Source organism: Merops nubicus, unplaced genomic scaffold, assembly GCF_000691845.1.
Source record: "Merops nubicus isolate BGI_N331 unplaced genomic scaffold, ASM69184v1 scaffold16373, whole genome shotgun sequence".
In the NCBI taxonomy this organism is placed as follows: Eukaryota; Metazoa; Chordata; class Aves; order Coraciiformes; family Meropidae; genus Merops; species Merops nubicus.
Window position 1 is genome coordinate 1 of NW_008599737.1, and position 16,212 is coordinate 16,212.

The window sequence follows — 16,212 nt, forward strand, 5'->3', positions numbered from 1 at the left end:
GGAGTGCTGGTGTCTGTTGGGATTGAGGCCATGGAGGTAGAGGGATTGGGGTTTACCAGCAGCACAGCCTGAGGCCTAGCACCAAGACCTGAAGATGCAGATTTTCATTTCCTTGTCCCATCCCATGTCCTCTAGATGAGGCTGAGTGTGGAGCTCACTATCTGTGCTCAGAACTGCGTGTGGGACGTGGCCTGTGCTCCTCCAGAGCTCACAGCAGCTCTGCAAGGGGCTTGGTGCCCTTCAGATGAACAAACATCACATCTGCCAGCTGCCTTGGTGCCTGCCTTTGGCTTAATGTTAGCTGAATGCTGGTCTTCTGTTGCAAGTGGTCTTCTACTTATTACCCAACAGGAGTTAACCTGTGGTCTTCCTGTGGACAGGAGTTTGTGGCTTCCTGTCTTTAATCCAGTGCTGGTTCCATGGGCTGTCTTGGCTCACCCTTTGGAGTGCTCTGCCTGGGAAGTGAAGAGGCTCTCTAGGACACATGCCTTTCCCCCCACTCCTTCCCATGGGGTTAAAAGTGCTCCTTATGCAATGCACTTGCTTTTATTTTTGCCTCTTTAAGCAGCTGGATGTCAGTACATGTCTAGTTCAAGAAGTTGGTGGGGATCATTAGAAGAGCCTAGGTCTCTTTTAACTTCCCCTCCAAAAGAGGCTGGATTCCCATGGAGTGGAAGAGTCTCACCTGCACTGGACATGTCATACAGCACCTTGTTCCCTGGCAGCAAGGAGCAGTGGAGGAGAAGTGTGTACCCTGCAGGAGGACAGCTGGACCTGGCCAAAGAACTCCATGCTGAATTCCCTTCCACCTTCCACTCTGGAGGGTCTCAGGTAGCTCTGGAGTGGTTGGTGTGAAGTGGGGGTGTGTGGCAGCCACACACACTCCCAGGAGCTGTGCTGCCCCTCCTCTGGCCTGCCCAGTGCCCTGTCAGTGCAGGAGTGGATTTTCCCTTGGCAGAGGGGAGCTGAGGAGGGGTGGAAGGCAGCACTCTCTCCCTGATGCAGTGCCCCTGCTCTCTCCTCTCCTGGGGCTGCAGGGTTTAGTCATGTGGATCTGTCCTCCCTGCTCAGGCTGCAGGGGAGAGGGATCTGTCTCCCCAAGCTGCTCTGGTTTTGTGTGCCCCCTAAATAAATCAGAGTAATTGCTTTTAAAAGCATCTGCTTTGTTTCCCACCGTTTTTCCATCAAGTTTTGAAGCACAGCAGCAGGAGCAAGCAGAGACCATCAAAATCACAAGAGAAGCCCCAAAATATTGTGACGTTTTATAGAAGTAATAAATTTAGTGGGTTTTTATTTGCCTTCAGTTGTTTGTGCCTTTAGCACTCATATTTTGAAACTTCACTTTGAAGTCTGGGGGCTAGGAACACATTTAAAAATAAATAAGAGCAGTCCAGGAGCCCAGGGCTGTAATAAGGGGGCTGAGTAGCACAGGACTCAGGGTAACATGATGAGGCTTAGCAGTGCTGTGTTTGAATGGAGGCAGAGTCTGGAGGGCAGCCTGCCAGGCATGCTGAGGGAAGAAGGGTTCAGAGCAGTCTGCAACTGCCTTCTGAATTTGGGCAAGCTTTACAGAGCTTTGCTCAGGCTTCGGTGTAGCACAGCAGGGGCTTCAATTGTGTTTGAAATCTGTGCACCTGAGAAGGAATGAAAACCTCAATTTTAGGCAGTTTGTGTTTCCCTGAATACTGATCTTGGTTAATTGCAAAGCCTCCAAAGAGATCTTTCCTCTGCAACTGCACTATAAAAGGTCCCTTTGAAAGAAATCTCCTGCTCTCCCCATGGTGATAATGGACAGTCATACTGACACATGGATGAATAATGGGGAATCTCCTCCTGGATCCTGACCCACTTAAACCAGTCTGTGCAGCCTGCCTGGGAGCAGCCCAGCCCCTTGTAGGTTGGAGCAGGTCTGAAGATAGCTCCAGCTGGCTGGGGCACTGCCCTCTTCCAGCCTCTCTGGGGAGTCTCTCCTGGTTGTGGCCCAGGGGACAGAGGACCTGGGCCCAGCTCACACAGCATTGCTTCATGCAGACATGACCCTCCAGGGGGTGAGGTTCTCCTCCTGCACATGAAGCAGGGATTGATGCTTTTCCCCCAAAAGCAGGATATAGCAGAGGCATGAGGTGAGAATTTGCTGATAATCGACTCTGTTCAATTTACCTTTTCCCCAGCAGTGTTGTCAGATGGAATTTTCTGAGCAGGACAGACTTTATTTCACAGGAGATGGGGTGATGCCACCAGGATAGCCTGCTGGTATTTTTGTGGGTGTGCGTTGAGACCTTTTGCACTGTCTGGCTGCAGCCTCTCCCCACCTATCCTGTGTGCTGACAGTGCTGAGTTGGTTCCTGTGAGGATAAAAGCCTCTTATCAAAACCAGGGCTCGCCTCTGCTTGCGTCAGGCATGGAGGGATTGAGGGGGCTGAATCAACACCTGCTGCTTCAGGAGCCAGAAGAAAAAACTGTAATAACATCTCCCATCAGAATAATAATAAAAAAAGGTAGCATCTTTGATCTTTCTTGTCTCTGCAGCACCTTCCTTCTCACAGACTCCATAACCTGAGACATAAACACGGTGTAAAGCTGCTCAGATGTAGCTGTTCCTGGGAGGAGACACAGCAGGCTTGTAGTTACTCACTCTGTATTTGCACCCCAGCATAAACTGCTGGGGACTAAGGCTGTGCTGAATTAATTGAATTACCTCAGAGATGAGTTTGGTCCACTAATTCCATATCGACTTTGGGCTTTAAATAGCATTAAGGACCCATGTTAAAACTCAATTAAAACTCAGGAATGCAGTTTGAACAGAGTAAGGTCACATCTGTGCACAAGGTGGGCTAATGTAATGGGTTCCCTCGACAGGGGTTTCTATCTCACATAATCAGAGCAAAATTGAATCTCAGTTTAATCTGATCATTGACTGTCCCTTCTGTGAGGAAGAACAAGGTGGAATTAATGAACCCTGAGGAGGTCTCTGTAGCCTGTGCAGATACAGGGACCAAGTAATGGAGCTCGTGCTCCTTTGGGGAATACTTGAGTGTGATGCAAGTAGAGGGTGAAAGTGGTTCACACTTTCCAGGGCAGACCCCAGAACCTGCAGCAGGTATTTTTGCAGTTATATTTACCCAACTTTCTTTTCACTGCACAGTAACTCAGAAGTAACCTCCTCAGAGAGGAGTCATGCACCTAGTGCTGTTACCAGGCACAGGGCTTCCTAGAGACTCATTGCAGGGCTTACCTTTTTAATCAAGTCATTATTGCAGGAATTAATAGGGCTTGAAAGATGCCATTAAGGCAGAGCTTTCTGTGCAGTGGTGGTTGTTAGGTGGGGTAGCAGCTGGTAGGAATTGGGTTCAAGTGCTAGAGGGAGCAGGATGAGTGTGAGGAAAGCCTGTGTTTTGGAGTATACCTTGAAATGCAAACTTGTGTGCACTGCAGTTGGATTGCCATCGTGCTTTGGTCCTACTTACAGGTCTTCTCTCCCTATTGAAGTTGTGTTTTAGGAGAACATCTCATCCTTAGATGTTTAAGGGTTAAATGAGCAGCAAGAATTGATAACTTACAGTCAGTGTTGTGCAGAGGACTGTAGTAACTTAAAACCAAAAGTTATCTGTGTAGGTGGGAAATAAGTGATAGCTGAATAATAGATTGTTGGATGAGTTTTTCTCACACAGACTTCAGTGCCTCTCAAAGCTTGTAGTACTGTTTCTTTTACTCACTGAGTTGCTCTATCCCAGGGGGGACATTGCAAGCACAGAAAGCATGGCCTTTTTTTGAGGAGTCCAGGTGGCTGTGGTCACTTGGCTTCTCCTGGTGGTGCCATCTCACCTTGCCCAGGCTGTGCTGACTGCTGTTGATCTCCAGCAGTGGCTCTGGCCCCTCTGCTCCTCTTTGCCTCCTTGCAGGGAGGGTTACTCTCAGCTTTCAGGAGCCTAGTGTGGAGGGGCAGGGCACACTGTTCCTTTCTCCTCTTGTACCTCTTTGGGACCAGTTGCCTTTCCATTTTTGTTTTATTGGTTTCTTCAAAGGCTGCCAGCTGGATCTAGGTAGGTGGAGCTTTTCTCTGCTGCACTCTGCAGAGCACAAGCATCAGTGTGTAGCCATTTAGTCCTGGCAACTGCTTCCTGTTTTTCTAGATGATTCCAGGCAGCTCTTTTTGTGTTTAGCCTATTGTCAAATGCCATCACAAAGACTTGGAGTATTCATCCTGTCATCTGTTCAGCCTGTGGAACTGCTGAGTGGGCTGGTGGTGAATGAGAAGCTGTAGGTACTGGGGGAAAGGGCTGTGGTGAGGAGGCGTGTTGGGAGCACATTCTGAAGTCACACCTTTCCTGGCTGCACTGCTCGGGTGTGAAAATGGCTTTACTGGCTCCAGCCACCACCAGGGACAGGAACATGCAAGTGCAAAGGTCTGGTGGTGGTGGGAAGGCAGGTGGAAGGTTGAACAGGGTGCAGGGATGGGGCTTAGCCCTTCCCTGAATGCCTCTGGGGCTGTCTGTGCGTTGCTGCAGCAAAGGAGGCTCAGAGCAAGGAGGGGGGGTAGGTCCTGCACCTGAGGACGAGGGCAGGTGGAAGGTTGAGCAGGCTGCAGGGATGGGGCTTAGCCCTTCCCTCAATGCCTCTGGGGCTGTCTGTGCGTTGCTGCAGCAAAGGAAGCTTGGAGCAAGGAGGGGGGGTAGGTCCTGCACCTGAGGCCAGAATCTGACACACGGACTAAACCAAAAGGACAGCTCCCAGGGTCATGGGGTCAGGTGAATAAGGATTCAGGCTTCAGTCTTGCAGGCAGGGTCCCTCCCCAGCGAGCAGGAGGTGTCTGCCTCACAGGAGCTGTCTGCCTCACAGGAGCTGGGGCTGTGTTGGGCCTCCTGCAGCAGAGCTGGTTTAACAGTGCTGTGGAACCCAGGCTCCCTGCCCTGCAGGCTGCCCTCACTGGAGCTGCAGCTCTGCTCCCTGCCCTGCAGACTGGTCTCACTGGAGCTGCAGCTCTGCTCCCTGCCCTGCAGACTGCCCTCACTGGAGCTGCAGGTCTCCTCCCTGCTCTGCTCCCTGCCCTGCAGACTGGTCTCACTGGAGCTGCAGCTCTGCTCCCTGCCCTGCAGACTGGTCTCACTGGAGCTGCAGCTCTGCTCCCTGCCCTGCAGACTGGTCTCACTGGAGCTGCAGCTCTGCTCCCTGCCCTGCAGACTGGTCTCACTGGAGCTGCAGCTCTGCTCCCTGCCCTGCAGACTGGTCTCACTGGAGCTGCAGCTCTGCTCCCTGCCCTGCAGACTGGTCTCACTGGAGCTGCAGCTCTGCTCCCTGCCCTGCAGACTGGTCTCACTGGAGCTGCAGCTCTGCTCCCTGCCCTGCAGACTGGTCTCACTGGGGCTGCAGCTCTGCTCCCTGCCCTGCAGACTGGTCTCACTGGAGCTGCAGCTCTGCTCCCTGCCCTGCAGACTGCCCTCACTGGAGCTGCAGCTCTGCACTCTGCTTCTTCGCCAGCAAATTTCATTGGAGAACTTCCTCCTCTGAATGTCTGCTCCCATACTGTGATTCTTAAGTAGTCTGTGTGATTGCCCTTTAATCTGGATCCATTACATGGTACAAGGAGAAGAAGCTATTCCCCTCAAACCTACTCACCCCCCACAAAGTATTTGTTTTTAAAACTAATGATTTCACAGATCTAATTTGGAATGGGCACAGCTGAGGGGGCCATAATGAGTGTATGTAAATTGTGTGATAGGAACTTCTTAAACCAGAGCAGCTGCCAAAGACATCTTAACACAGAGCTTCTGCTGTAACAAGAGACAGCTTGGCAGGCGAGGATCTGCAGCCAAATAGCTGACTCCAGGCTTGTGCTTTCCCACCTGGGCACTCAAATCAGCCCTTCTTAGGCCCTGCAGCTTTTTTGATGCCTCCACACTGAGTGGAGCACCCAGGAGCAGGGAAGGATTTTGAAGGTGAGTAATCTGGAGGAATAAGCTGTGGTGCACTGCACATCTCATAAGTGTGTGTGGGTTTTTAGAGGGCTCAGGGAGGATGGGGAGGGAAAGTTTTGTTGCTGGCCTATACAGATGTGTTTCCAGCCAGACACTGAGCATTAGCAGTGCAGAGAAAAATATGTGTTTGGGCTTTTGGTGCAAAACGGCAACCCAAAAAATCCTCTCTGGTTCTTTCAGCTGGAAAGTGATGCCAGCAGCTGTAGTTTTAGAGAATAAGAAGGCTGGGTTTGTGAGTGTGCATGTGAGATACACCTTTGAATGTGTCTCAAGAAAATCTACCTAGAGAAAACACACAGCACAGAAAGTAGGTCTTACTGCTGTCACTGTTCATTAAAACCAAGAGTGTTGTGGAAATCTTTGTGTGTTTGGGGTGGGTTTGGTTTTTTTTTTTGACAAAGTTTAGATATACCTGTTTCTTCTGATTTCATAGAACCTGGTACAGCATGTGCTGATTTTTCTGGAGTGCCATGAAAGAAGGAATATCTCCAGAAGATGCTGAGGTTTACAACAGCCAGACAAAATGTGCCTGTGTTACCTTTATGGAGATACAGTCAGCCTGGTCTTGCAGAGAGCAAGCACAACTGCTCTCTGCAGGGGTTGTCAGGCTTTTCTCACTTCTTTGTGTGATCTGCTAGATCCTTAGCTAGCTGGAGGGTGACTGTTAGGGCAGGCAGCAGCACTGAAGGCTGAGTGGTGGTATGTTGAAAAGTTGTGCTTGGTGAGGAGATAATTAATGTGATTTATTTTTTTTGCAGTGACCACCCTTAGATACTCTAAAGCACTGACTTGAGCTGGAAGGAAGGGCACCTCTGAAAGGCTGCTGCTGTCCCCTGGGACTGGGCTGGAATAGTGTCCAGTGAGCCCCAAATCCAAAGCTGCTGGGTTTGGTTTTGTTGTTTATTAAAGACAGGCCTTTGTACAGCAGTAATGGAAAATCCTATTTCTGTACCAATAAAAACTTTGCTCCCATGGTTGTTGTTATTGGCCAACTTAGTTGCTTTGGTGTGTATGGAAAAGTATTTACTGGGAAAGGACTGGATGGTTAGCAAGCTTCATCTGTTTTCATTTTGTGTTGATGGCACAGATGTTGCTGTGGGACTTTCTGTTTCATCCTGTGCCCCAGCCACAGGCAGTCCTTCCAGGCTGGTGTCCCTCTTCTGCAGCAGGGACAACCTGTGCCCCTGTTCTTGGCTGCAGCAAGGTGGAGCATGGCCTGGGGGGCATCAGCTTTGTGTCAGTTCCTACTTTACCACCCAGGATGCTGAAACAACGTGGGGTGTGTTTGGTAGCAGCCAGGCTGGACCTTTTTGGGGTGTGGGATATCAACCAGCTGACAGTGGCAGGAACAATAACAAAGAACTTGAGTGCTGCAGAAGGATTAAAAGAAGCTTCTCTAATAAATGCAATTACACAAACATGCCTGAGCCATGTGTCCTATTTAATACCTCCCCAAGAAAAGAGGTGTTCCTCAGGGCACTGCTTTTGTCTGAGTCAAAGATACTGAGGTGCCTCAGGCCTCCTCTCTGCATCCAGAGTAGCTCTGCTGTGCCCTGGGTGGCAACTAATATTGGGCTTCAGATTGCTCAGAAGGACAGTTACTCCTCCAGGGCTGAGTCAGTTCTTTTGCCAGGCAGTGACTTTATAGCTGGCAGAGCCCTTGCTGCCATCCAGACCTCCCAGGCAGCTTTCCTTGCTGGCTGTGGCATGGTGTCTGCCCACAGAGGTGCCTCTGCTCTGTGCTGAGGAGCCTTCTCCATACGTTCTTGCAATTGGGGATCTTCCAGTGGCCCCTCACCACTTCTGGGGAGCACCTTGACAACAAAACCAGCACCAGGCTAAACCCTGTAACAGGCTGTACTTGTTTTCATGTCGGGCCAGTTGGAACTCACACCTTTCATGTGCTTTGTTCTCTCCTGCTGGTGAGTGAATGTTCCAGTTCTGATTTTCATGGGAACAGGACTCAGGATGGAACATCCTACAGGCTCTTCCAGAGCTGCGTGCTGGCAGCTCCCAAGAGACACACTGGAGCTGCTGGGTTGGTAGCTCAGCTCTGGGAACTGGCACTGTTAGCTGGAGACATGCAGCAGCCTCCTCAGTGTGGAGGAGGGAGCTGGTTAAAGCAGATGGACACAGATGTAGGAAATGGGTCCAGATCCATCTGCAGCCTTGCTGGTTCTCAGGCATGGCTTTGACTTTGCTTCTTACTGAGGCAGTGGTGGGGCAGGGGTGTGTCTGATGGAAGGGGACAACCCCAGAGATGGCTTTATGTGATGTGTGGAGAGCACGTTTGTGCTGCCCCAGGGTTGTGTAGCTCTTAATTAGACAGATCACCAGTGGTAGTGGGCCAGGGGGATAAAACTTGGAGTGTTTCTGTTCTCCCTCAAAACTTTGCCTCCTACCTATTAAGGGTATTTAGTCTGAAATCATCTTTCATCTGTAGAGGATGAAGTTTTAAGAAAACCATTTAGTATTCCAAAGTTCCTGGTAAGGTGCAAAGTAAAGGATTAAATGGTCCAGAAAAGCAGCAATTTGCCTTCCCCAGCTGCTCACCCCTCAGTGTATATGTTCCCTGAGGTATTTCATGAAGTAACTTGTGTACAGAGAGCAACTGCACTCTTGCTTATAAGCAGCCAATGTTTAATTCAGTGTGTGCTTGTCAAAGCACATTAAAGATGCAGGTAGCACTTGCTAGGTGTGAGCCAGCTCTTGTAAGCAAGGCACTGGCACGAGGGGCTGTTCCAGACCTGACTCAGATGGGTCCTGCTGGCTATTGCAAGTGTCCTGGCTACCTGGAGTGTCCTGCTGGGCTGGCTTGTCCTACTCTCATCAAAATGCTGCCTTTTCGTGGTGCTGCTTTAAGATCCTGAGGAAACATGGCACAGAGAGGGTGTGCCATGACTGGTGATTATCTGGTCTGGTTTTGCTGCTGTATGGTTCTCCCTTGTCCACGTTCATCTCTATCCAGTTGTGTCTCATCCTGTGCTCAGATCTAGTCTGGTCCTGAAGGTCTCCCTGGCATCAGTGAGAGTATGAAGGCTCACAGACACCTCAGCAAGGTTAAGGCCTTTTGTCAAATCCCTGCAGTAGAGGTTGTGTTCATGTGCACAGCACCTTGCACAAGTAGGTCCCAATCTTTGCTTGGTTCAGCACCCATCCGTGGGTTCCTCCCAAAGGGAACTCAGGTGCCATTGAGTGCAGCAGAGGTGTTTGCAGAGCTGTGGCACTGCACTGGGAGGTCTCTGTGAGCACCTTGGTTTTAGCAGAGAGATTCAAATCCCTATTTGGCAGCGAGGCTGCACCAGGTGAGGCTGAGGCAGTAATGTGAAATTCATTAACAGAACTAAAAGGGTGGAAATAAATATTACTGGGATTGAAGAGAGAAAAGGACATTGGGCTTGTACATCCCTGGAAGTGCTGGGACATTCCCAGTGGGCTGCCAGCACACCTTGTGAGCTGGGGAGGTGTTTGGGCTGCAGGCAGCTGTCCCCTTCCCCTCTGCAGGGCCAGAGCCCTCCGTGAGCATTCTCCTCCAGCCTTCTCTGTGCCCCTCCACCTCCAAGGCTGTAAGGATCTAGATGGGTGTTCTCAGGCCCTGGCTGACAGTTGCTATAACGACCATTAATGAAGTTGATGAGGATGGGTCCTGGTTTAACCTTAGTTCTGCCAACCAGCCAACTGAATTCTGTTTTCTTGCCTTTCAGTCCTTCCAAGGAAGCCAAGGACGAGCATACCTCTTCAATTCAGTGTGAGTATGCCTTCGTACGCGTCGCTCTGCATCGCTTAGGGGAGATGTAAGAAACCCTCATGAGGAAGAAAACAAAAGGTTATTCTTCCTTTAGAAAATCTTGGCCTAAGCCCTGGGAGCTTGCCGAAAACGAGTGGAGAGAGAGGCAGGAAATAGCACTGATTCAGATCTGATTTTATGTCGAGGATTCAGATAATCAGCTAGGGGGAGGTTTTTCGTCATCAGACTGGGGAATGAGAGCTGAGAGCTGAGTCATTCTCTTCTCAGGGAACGTAGCTGGACCAAAGAGTCAAAGTTTTGCAAATGTAGAGGAGAAATGATATCTAACTACAAACTTACTTAATTTTTATGCTAGCTCTAAACAGTATAATTTTCCCAGTAGCTGACTTCTGCTGATATCACTGCTGGGCTGCCTTGCAGAAGAGCTGCTGATTTCAGTGCCATTTTTCCAAGTTGCCATTTGAGAAAGTGAAAGTACCATTTTATCAATTTGAAAATGCAAATCTTTCTCAAATGCCTAATTAGTGCAATTTACTCGAACGTTACTCATCTTCTATTCCAAGCCTTCTGGAATTTTTGGTTGAATAAAAGCTCTACCTTTTCCTTCTGTTCTGGAGCTGCAAGGACCTTTGCTTTGGGCACGGCTGCAGTAGTGTCCTCAGCTCCTGGCTCATGTTTAACACCACCCCATGAAATTGCTGTCAGCTTCGTTGCAGCCTCTTGCTGTGGGCAGACACTAATGGGGAGCATCTCTCCTTTTTCCCCAGAGTTAATGTGGGTTGTGGCCCTGCAGAGGAGCGGGTGTTATTAACAGGATTACATGCGGTTGCAGATATTTACTGTGAAAACTGCAAAACCACACTGGGTTGGAAATATGTGAGTATCAGTATCATTTGTTTTTCCTGGGGACATCTTTGCTCCAGCCCTTTCTGAAGGTGTGTGTGTGGTAACATGGTCTTGTGGAAAGGCCACTAACCTGGGAACCAGAAATGCAGGTTCATGTGCAGACTCCGTGTCTTTTCTCCATCCTGCATTTTCCCCTCCTGTCTTGTCTCTGTGGCATCCATTCAGAGCAGGAGCTCTTTGTGGCTAATGTGGTTTATTTTCACTAAGAATAGACACTGTGGGCCTGGTTTTGGTGGGTGGCCCTTAGTGATATGTAAAGTAAATGAGGATAACTTCAGTCTTGTGGTTCATATTGTATTTTTCCCCGATGATATCAGAATAATAGAATGATCTATAGATTGTTAGTCCTGTGTCCTTCCCACTGGAAATGCTATTGAACATGAGTTTATCTGTTTGCTGTCTCTTGCTCTTGATAAATTCAATTACCTTCAAATAAAGGCTTGTGCTACATCCTGCTTTCTGCTTCAGGAGGCACGCAGTGTGCTTGTTTGTCAAAACATTTTGGCCAGTGTCTGAAAAAACATACAGTTTATCTGTGGCCTCTGGACAGAAATATTCTTTAATACATCAGTTGGAAGGCTATAAAAAGTAAAGCATCAAAAATTGATGCAGTAGGAATTCAGGCAGAAACACAGCATGGTTCACCAGAGGACCTCTGCCTTATTAATGAGCATTAATAAACTCTCAGCTCACCCTAGAGAGAGGTGGATTTTGCTTTTGGCCTACAGAAAGCTGCACATTTACATGGAGCTGATTGTACTTTTTATCCAGCCTGTAAAGACAGCTAGGAGCAGGATTTAAGCTCCTTCCAAGGTAATTTTCCTGAATGCCAACAGGAGGATCTGCAGTTTGACTGTTTTACTCTGTAGACAAGGTCAGGACTTGTACCAGCATTCCTAGAGCTGACCTGTAACTGTCACTTTACCTTCAAATATCACCTTGGTCTCATTCTTTCTCCCTTTATTTCTTTATTTTTTTTTTTAGGAACATGCTTTTGAAAGCAGCCAGAAGTATAAAGAAGGCAAATACATCATTGAACTAGCTCACATGATCAAGGATAATGGCTGGGATTGAGTGGGAAGAGCCCAGCCCTACCAGCGTGTAAGAGAATGCCATCCAACCGAACATTATATCCAAGAGTGAGAGAGTGACTGAACGCTTGGTTCCATGCATTTAGAGGCTCTGCAATTTGGGAGCATCTTCACACCCTTCTCCATCTTTATTGGTGACTGGCCTCTAAATTTCTGTCTCTCTGTCTCTTTGCTTTGTATCTGTTTGTGAGTTGACCCTGGCTGCTTCTCTCTCTGTTCTGGCGTTGGCTCAGAGAATGCACCGAGTGCCCGGCAGCCACTCCACGGTGGGGGATGCTTGAGAACAAGCTGAAGCTGGCTCTGTGGTGGCATTTTCTCAGAAGGTCTCAGTGTGGGAGGAAGACCCGAGTTTTGGGCAGGAGGAGGTGATAGGGGGTGGGTAGTGGGCCCAAGGGGAAGGCACCCGAAGTTGAAGCTGTACTTCTCCTTTAAGTCCTGGTTAACCAAGGCTTGAAACTATCTACTTGTCTGAATGGACAGAAAAATACCTCACAGCTGCGTTCTCTCTGAGTGGTAAAAGCTGCTCCCTGGTGAGCTTCAGGCTGAGCACGAGTCGTAACCAGCTGCCCCCCAAGCCAGTCACAAATCTCTGTTCTGTTTGACTTTGAACTTGCTGTTTGGGGTGGGGGTAGGACCCGAGGCTGGAGGGGTTTCCTGCCTCTCCTTCTTCTCACTGTTTGAGGGTAGGTAGGCCAAACATCCCAACAGAGCATGGCTGTGGGGAGCTTCCTCACAGCTGCAGAAACCAAATCCTGACTCTTGAGCCCTTCAGAGAGGAGGAGAAAACCACTTCAGGCACAAGGGGGCTGGAGCTGCAGCTTAGAACATGCAACAGAGGGGGTAAAAAAAATCCACGTGCTAGGCGAGAAAAGAGGAAATTAGGTAGAGGAGGATGGGGAGAAACTTGGTAACACAGGATTCTGCTTGGTCTCCTGGCCTCCACTGAGCATCCCTGGGGGTCTTTCAGCAATCCTTCACAAGTGCAAGTAGGAAAATGCTGTTACAGAATCTTTTCCTTAAATTCCAGGCCCTGGCCATCAGCTCCACTCTTGGAGCCTGGCAGAGAACTGGTGCAAGAGTGGGGAGAGGAGGGAGCAGAGGAGCCTGGTGGTTGTAGCAGGATTGCACAGGTGGATATTTCAAGCCATGAGGTATCCTCCCCAAAACCTGCCCCACTTTTCCCACTCCCAGAAGCCTGTTACAGGCACAGGGGGAATGGGAAAGGCAAAAGAATTTAAAAATCTTCCCCCTACCCCTGAAACTGTCTATGCCTTGGAGTTTAGAGGGGAGGGGTAGATGTGGGCATCATAACTGCAAGGGACAAGTCCTTCCTGTTTTATTTTTTTTTTAATTTTAATTATTGTGGACCTTCCCAAGGTGATTAGTGGGGAAGGGGCATCGTGTGTGAGAGGGGAGCTGTGTTAGACAATGTGAAGTTTGCTCTGCAACAGTCCAGCCAGTATCTGGTGCATAACTCAAGACTATTTATCTGAATTAGTTTTATCTCTCGGAGTGAATTTTCTTTTTGTCTGTGGAATTCTTTCAAGTAGGTTAATCCATTGGGGGAAATCTTTCTTAATCCAGAAGGAAAGAGTATTGTGCAGGGGTTTGTAGCTCCTTATGAAATGAAGCTTTGGAGCTGTGATGTGTTGTTGCTTGTCCCCAGCCCGGGAGACTCTCAGTGGATCAGGAGAGAGAGCTGGTGCTGAGGAAGTAATTTGCTGTTAAATAAAGGGGGTGTGAGCAGAGGTGCTACTTATGGATCAGGGTGGAAGTGTCATGTTGGCTCCTTGTGCTGAAGCCCAAACCTCATGGCTCATCAGGCTGTTTTTTCTCTTGAACCACTATTCTTTCCAGCCTTGGAGGGAGGAGTGAGCTGGAGGCTGGCTGCAGCTCCTGCAGTGGATGGGGTTAGCTTGGTTTCTGGCCTCTGCCCTCACCCTTTCTGCTGTGGCTGTGTGACAGCTGCCTCAGCTTTCCTTCCTGATTGTCTCTGCTGCCATCACCCACATTCCCTTCAGTGATAAACACCTAGCAGAAATCAAAAGCTCTGCAGTGCTCGCTGTCCTGTTGACTTGGCACTGACCTGGTCCCATTTTCCTGCCCTTTGGTTGGTGATTTGTGACAATTTAGTGGGTTTTGACTAGTGGGCAGTAACTGGTGCTCTTTGAAGAGCTCTTTGGTCTCCCCAGATATGTAATGTTTACAGGGGTCTGGTGGGAGCTGGGGGAAGTAAGGGATGACCCCAAACCTGTAAGAAAAGCACAGAGGGGCTCATGGTTTTATACTGGTATTTAGAGTATTGCCTATAAAAAGTGATACACAGGTCAACCTGTCTGGAAGACTGCTCTGAGAAGTGGGAACAGTTACTGCAGAGAGCTACCAGATGTAAATGTTTTTTATCCATGTATTTGGGACAAGAAAGGATGATGATCCATCAGATCAGGCTGTTTTTAAATGTTCACAGGGGTTACACTTTTAATGGCAACCAGTCCAAGCTTGAACACGACAAGTCTTAATCTGGTTTTAATTGGTTTTGTCCCATCAGCATCCAAGAATTACACATGCTGAGAGTCTGGCCTCAAGCCCTGATAGGAAAAAAGTAGTTGTGCCTGTGAACGTCCCCCACACCCAGAGAGTTCTGTACAGAGTGGCTTTAATACACTGCCCAGGGAGATGAGGAAAAACGGGCTCGTGAGGCTCCGTGGTGTTTGTTCCCTGCTTTGTGTCCCTGGAGCATGAAGTACCTGGTGTGCTGCGAACCCAGCCCTGGCTCGCTGTACTCAGGCACAGGGCAGTGCTGGGAGCTGCTGGCCAGACAGGACCAGCAGGTCTCTGTGCCAGTGGCTCCCACAACCAGCACAGGCTGAACTGCTGACTCCTGGAGTGATCTGTTCAGAGCATAACCAAAGACCCTCCCCATCTGCATCCCTCTGTGTGTGGGCTGGCTGCAGCCCGCGTGTCACGCGCTGGGGCGGGCGAGGGGGGACCCTTGTTCCTGAGCTGGGGACGTGGTGTGGAAGGTGCCTCCTGGGGCAGGCAGTGCCTGAGCACAGGGCACCCAGTGCCCGTGGTGCTGCTTCCATGGGTGACGTCCTCAGCAAAACACAAACAGCAGCACGTTTGGCTTTTTGTTGGTTTGTTTTGTGGCAGCCTTGTCTCTGGCAAGCTGCCTGCACCCCTGAGTTTACACCCCCCACCTACCCCAACACTCAGACTTGAGTAGGTTTTAAATTGTTTTGCTCTGGTGGATTATCTGGTGTGAAATTCTGATCCCTGTATTAAATATTCAGATGGTAATATATACAAAGCAGGAAAAAACAAAGTTATCTTGTGGAATATACTTTTGTAAATAATATTTAATTTTTTTTAAAAAATAATATATTTGGTGCTGTTTTCTCAGAGCCCCCTCCCTGAGAGCACTTTTTTGTTGTTGTTTATAAATGATACTGTTTCCTTCTGTATTTGTTGGAAAATATGTTTAAAGGGAAACAAAACTCATAGTCCACGTTGTCCTCTTGGGTGGATGTGTTTTTCCCTGGCTGTGGCAGGAGAAGGGGAGCAGCTCCTGCAGCCTGGGGCGGGAGGTGGCTGCAGGCACAGGGGGGGAGAGGTTCTGCCTGGCAGCCTGAGCTCCTGCAGGGAGTCCCAGCAGAGCTGCAGGGGCTCCCTCCGGGCACGGCTTCCCTGGGGGAATCTGGTTTGTAGGATCGGGGCCTGAAATTTTCTCTTGCACCAGTATTGGCTGGAATGAAGTAGATCTCGAGGCTTAGGAGAGAGGATTGAGTGTGAGCTGCAGCCTCTGAGTCGCTGCTGCTGCCTGCTTGGGGGCAGCAGGGATGGAGGATGGAGATCTCAAACTAGTCGTCGTTTTTAAACTAAAACGTGAGTCTTTGGAGATGGATCCTGGTTTTCTTTGAGCTGGTTTTCGTTGTTGTTTGTTTTGGGGTTTGTTTGTTTTTTTTTAAAACCAGGCTGCTACATAACAAATTAGAGCAGCCTCTGAGTCGCTGCTGCTGCCTGCTTGGGGGCAGCAGGGATGGAGGATGGAGATCTCAAACTAGTCGTCGTTTTTAAACTAAAACGTGAGTCTTTGGAGATGGATCCTGGTTTTCTTTGAGCTGGTTTTCGTTGTTGTTTGTTTTGGGGTTTGTTTGTTTTTTTTTAAAACCAGGCTGCTACATAACAAATTAGAGTAAAAGTTTACCTCTCTGGCAGTAAAGTTCTTTTTTTTTTGTTTGTTTTCCTTTCTGTCTTTAACCTCCCCCCTTCTCCCCCTTCTTCATGTTTAATCCACTGGGTCTCTTGTCTATCCCAAAGCGGACCAACAGCACAAACCACTGGACTGTGTTGTGCTGAGCAAGGAGCTGTTTCAGTGCTGAGTAACTGTTGCACGCTCTTTAATTCTCTGGTTTTGGTGCACACGATTTAGAAATATACAGAAAAACAAAAACCAACACAAAAACCACCCTGGGAGGGAGCGGGCGAGAGG

General features: G+C 49.0%; 1 protein-coding gene across 1 annotated transcript; it reads left to right on the forward strand.

Annotated features, from left to right (window-relative positions):
• The first annotated feature begins 7,682 nt into the window (after positions 1–7,682).
• LOC103770250 (protein yippee-like 2) lies at positions 7,683–12,391 on the forward strand. The gene is made up of 4 exons (XM_008937505.1): positions 7,683–7,709; positions 9,680–9,723; positions 10,491–10,599; positions 11,614–12,391. Exons 1-4 carry the CDS (start codon positions 7,683–7,685, stop codon positions 11,701–11,703), a joined length of 270 nt encoding a protein of 89 aa, XP_008935753.1. The 3' UTR covers positions 11,704–12,391.
• Positions 12,392–16,212: the final 3,821 nt, after the last annotated feature.

What these genes read in the sequence shown, in the direction of transcription:
- LOC103770250 (XM_008937505.1), top strand. Translation starts at nt 7,683, where the DNA reads ATGGTGTCTGCCCACAGAGGTGCCTCT. An exon ending in CTGCCCACAGAGGTGCCTCT is followed by an intron (nt 7,710 to 9,679) that starts GCTCTGTGCTGA and finishes CTTGCCTTTCAG; the next exon opens with TCCTTCCAAGGAAGCCAAGG. An exon ending in CCACACTGGGTTGGAAATAT is followed by an intron (nt 10,600 to 11,613) that starts GTGAGTATCAGT and finishes TTTTTTTTTTAG; the next exon opens with GAACATGCTTTTGAAAGCAG.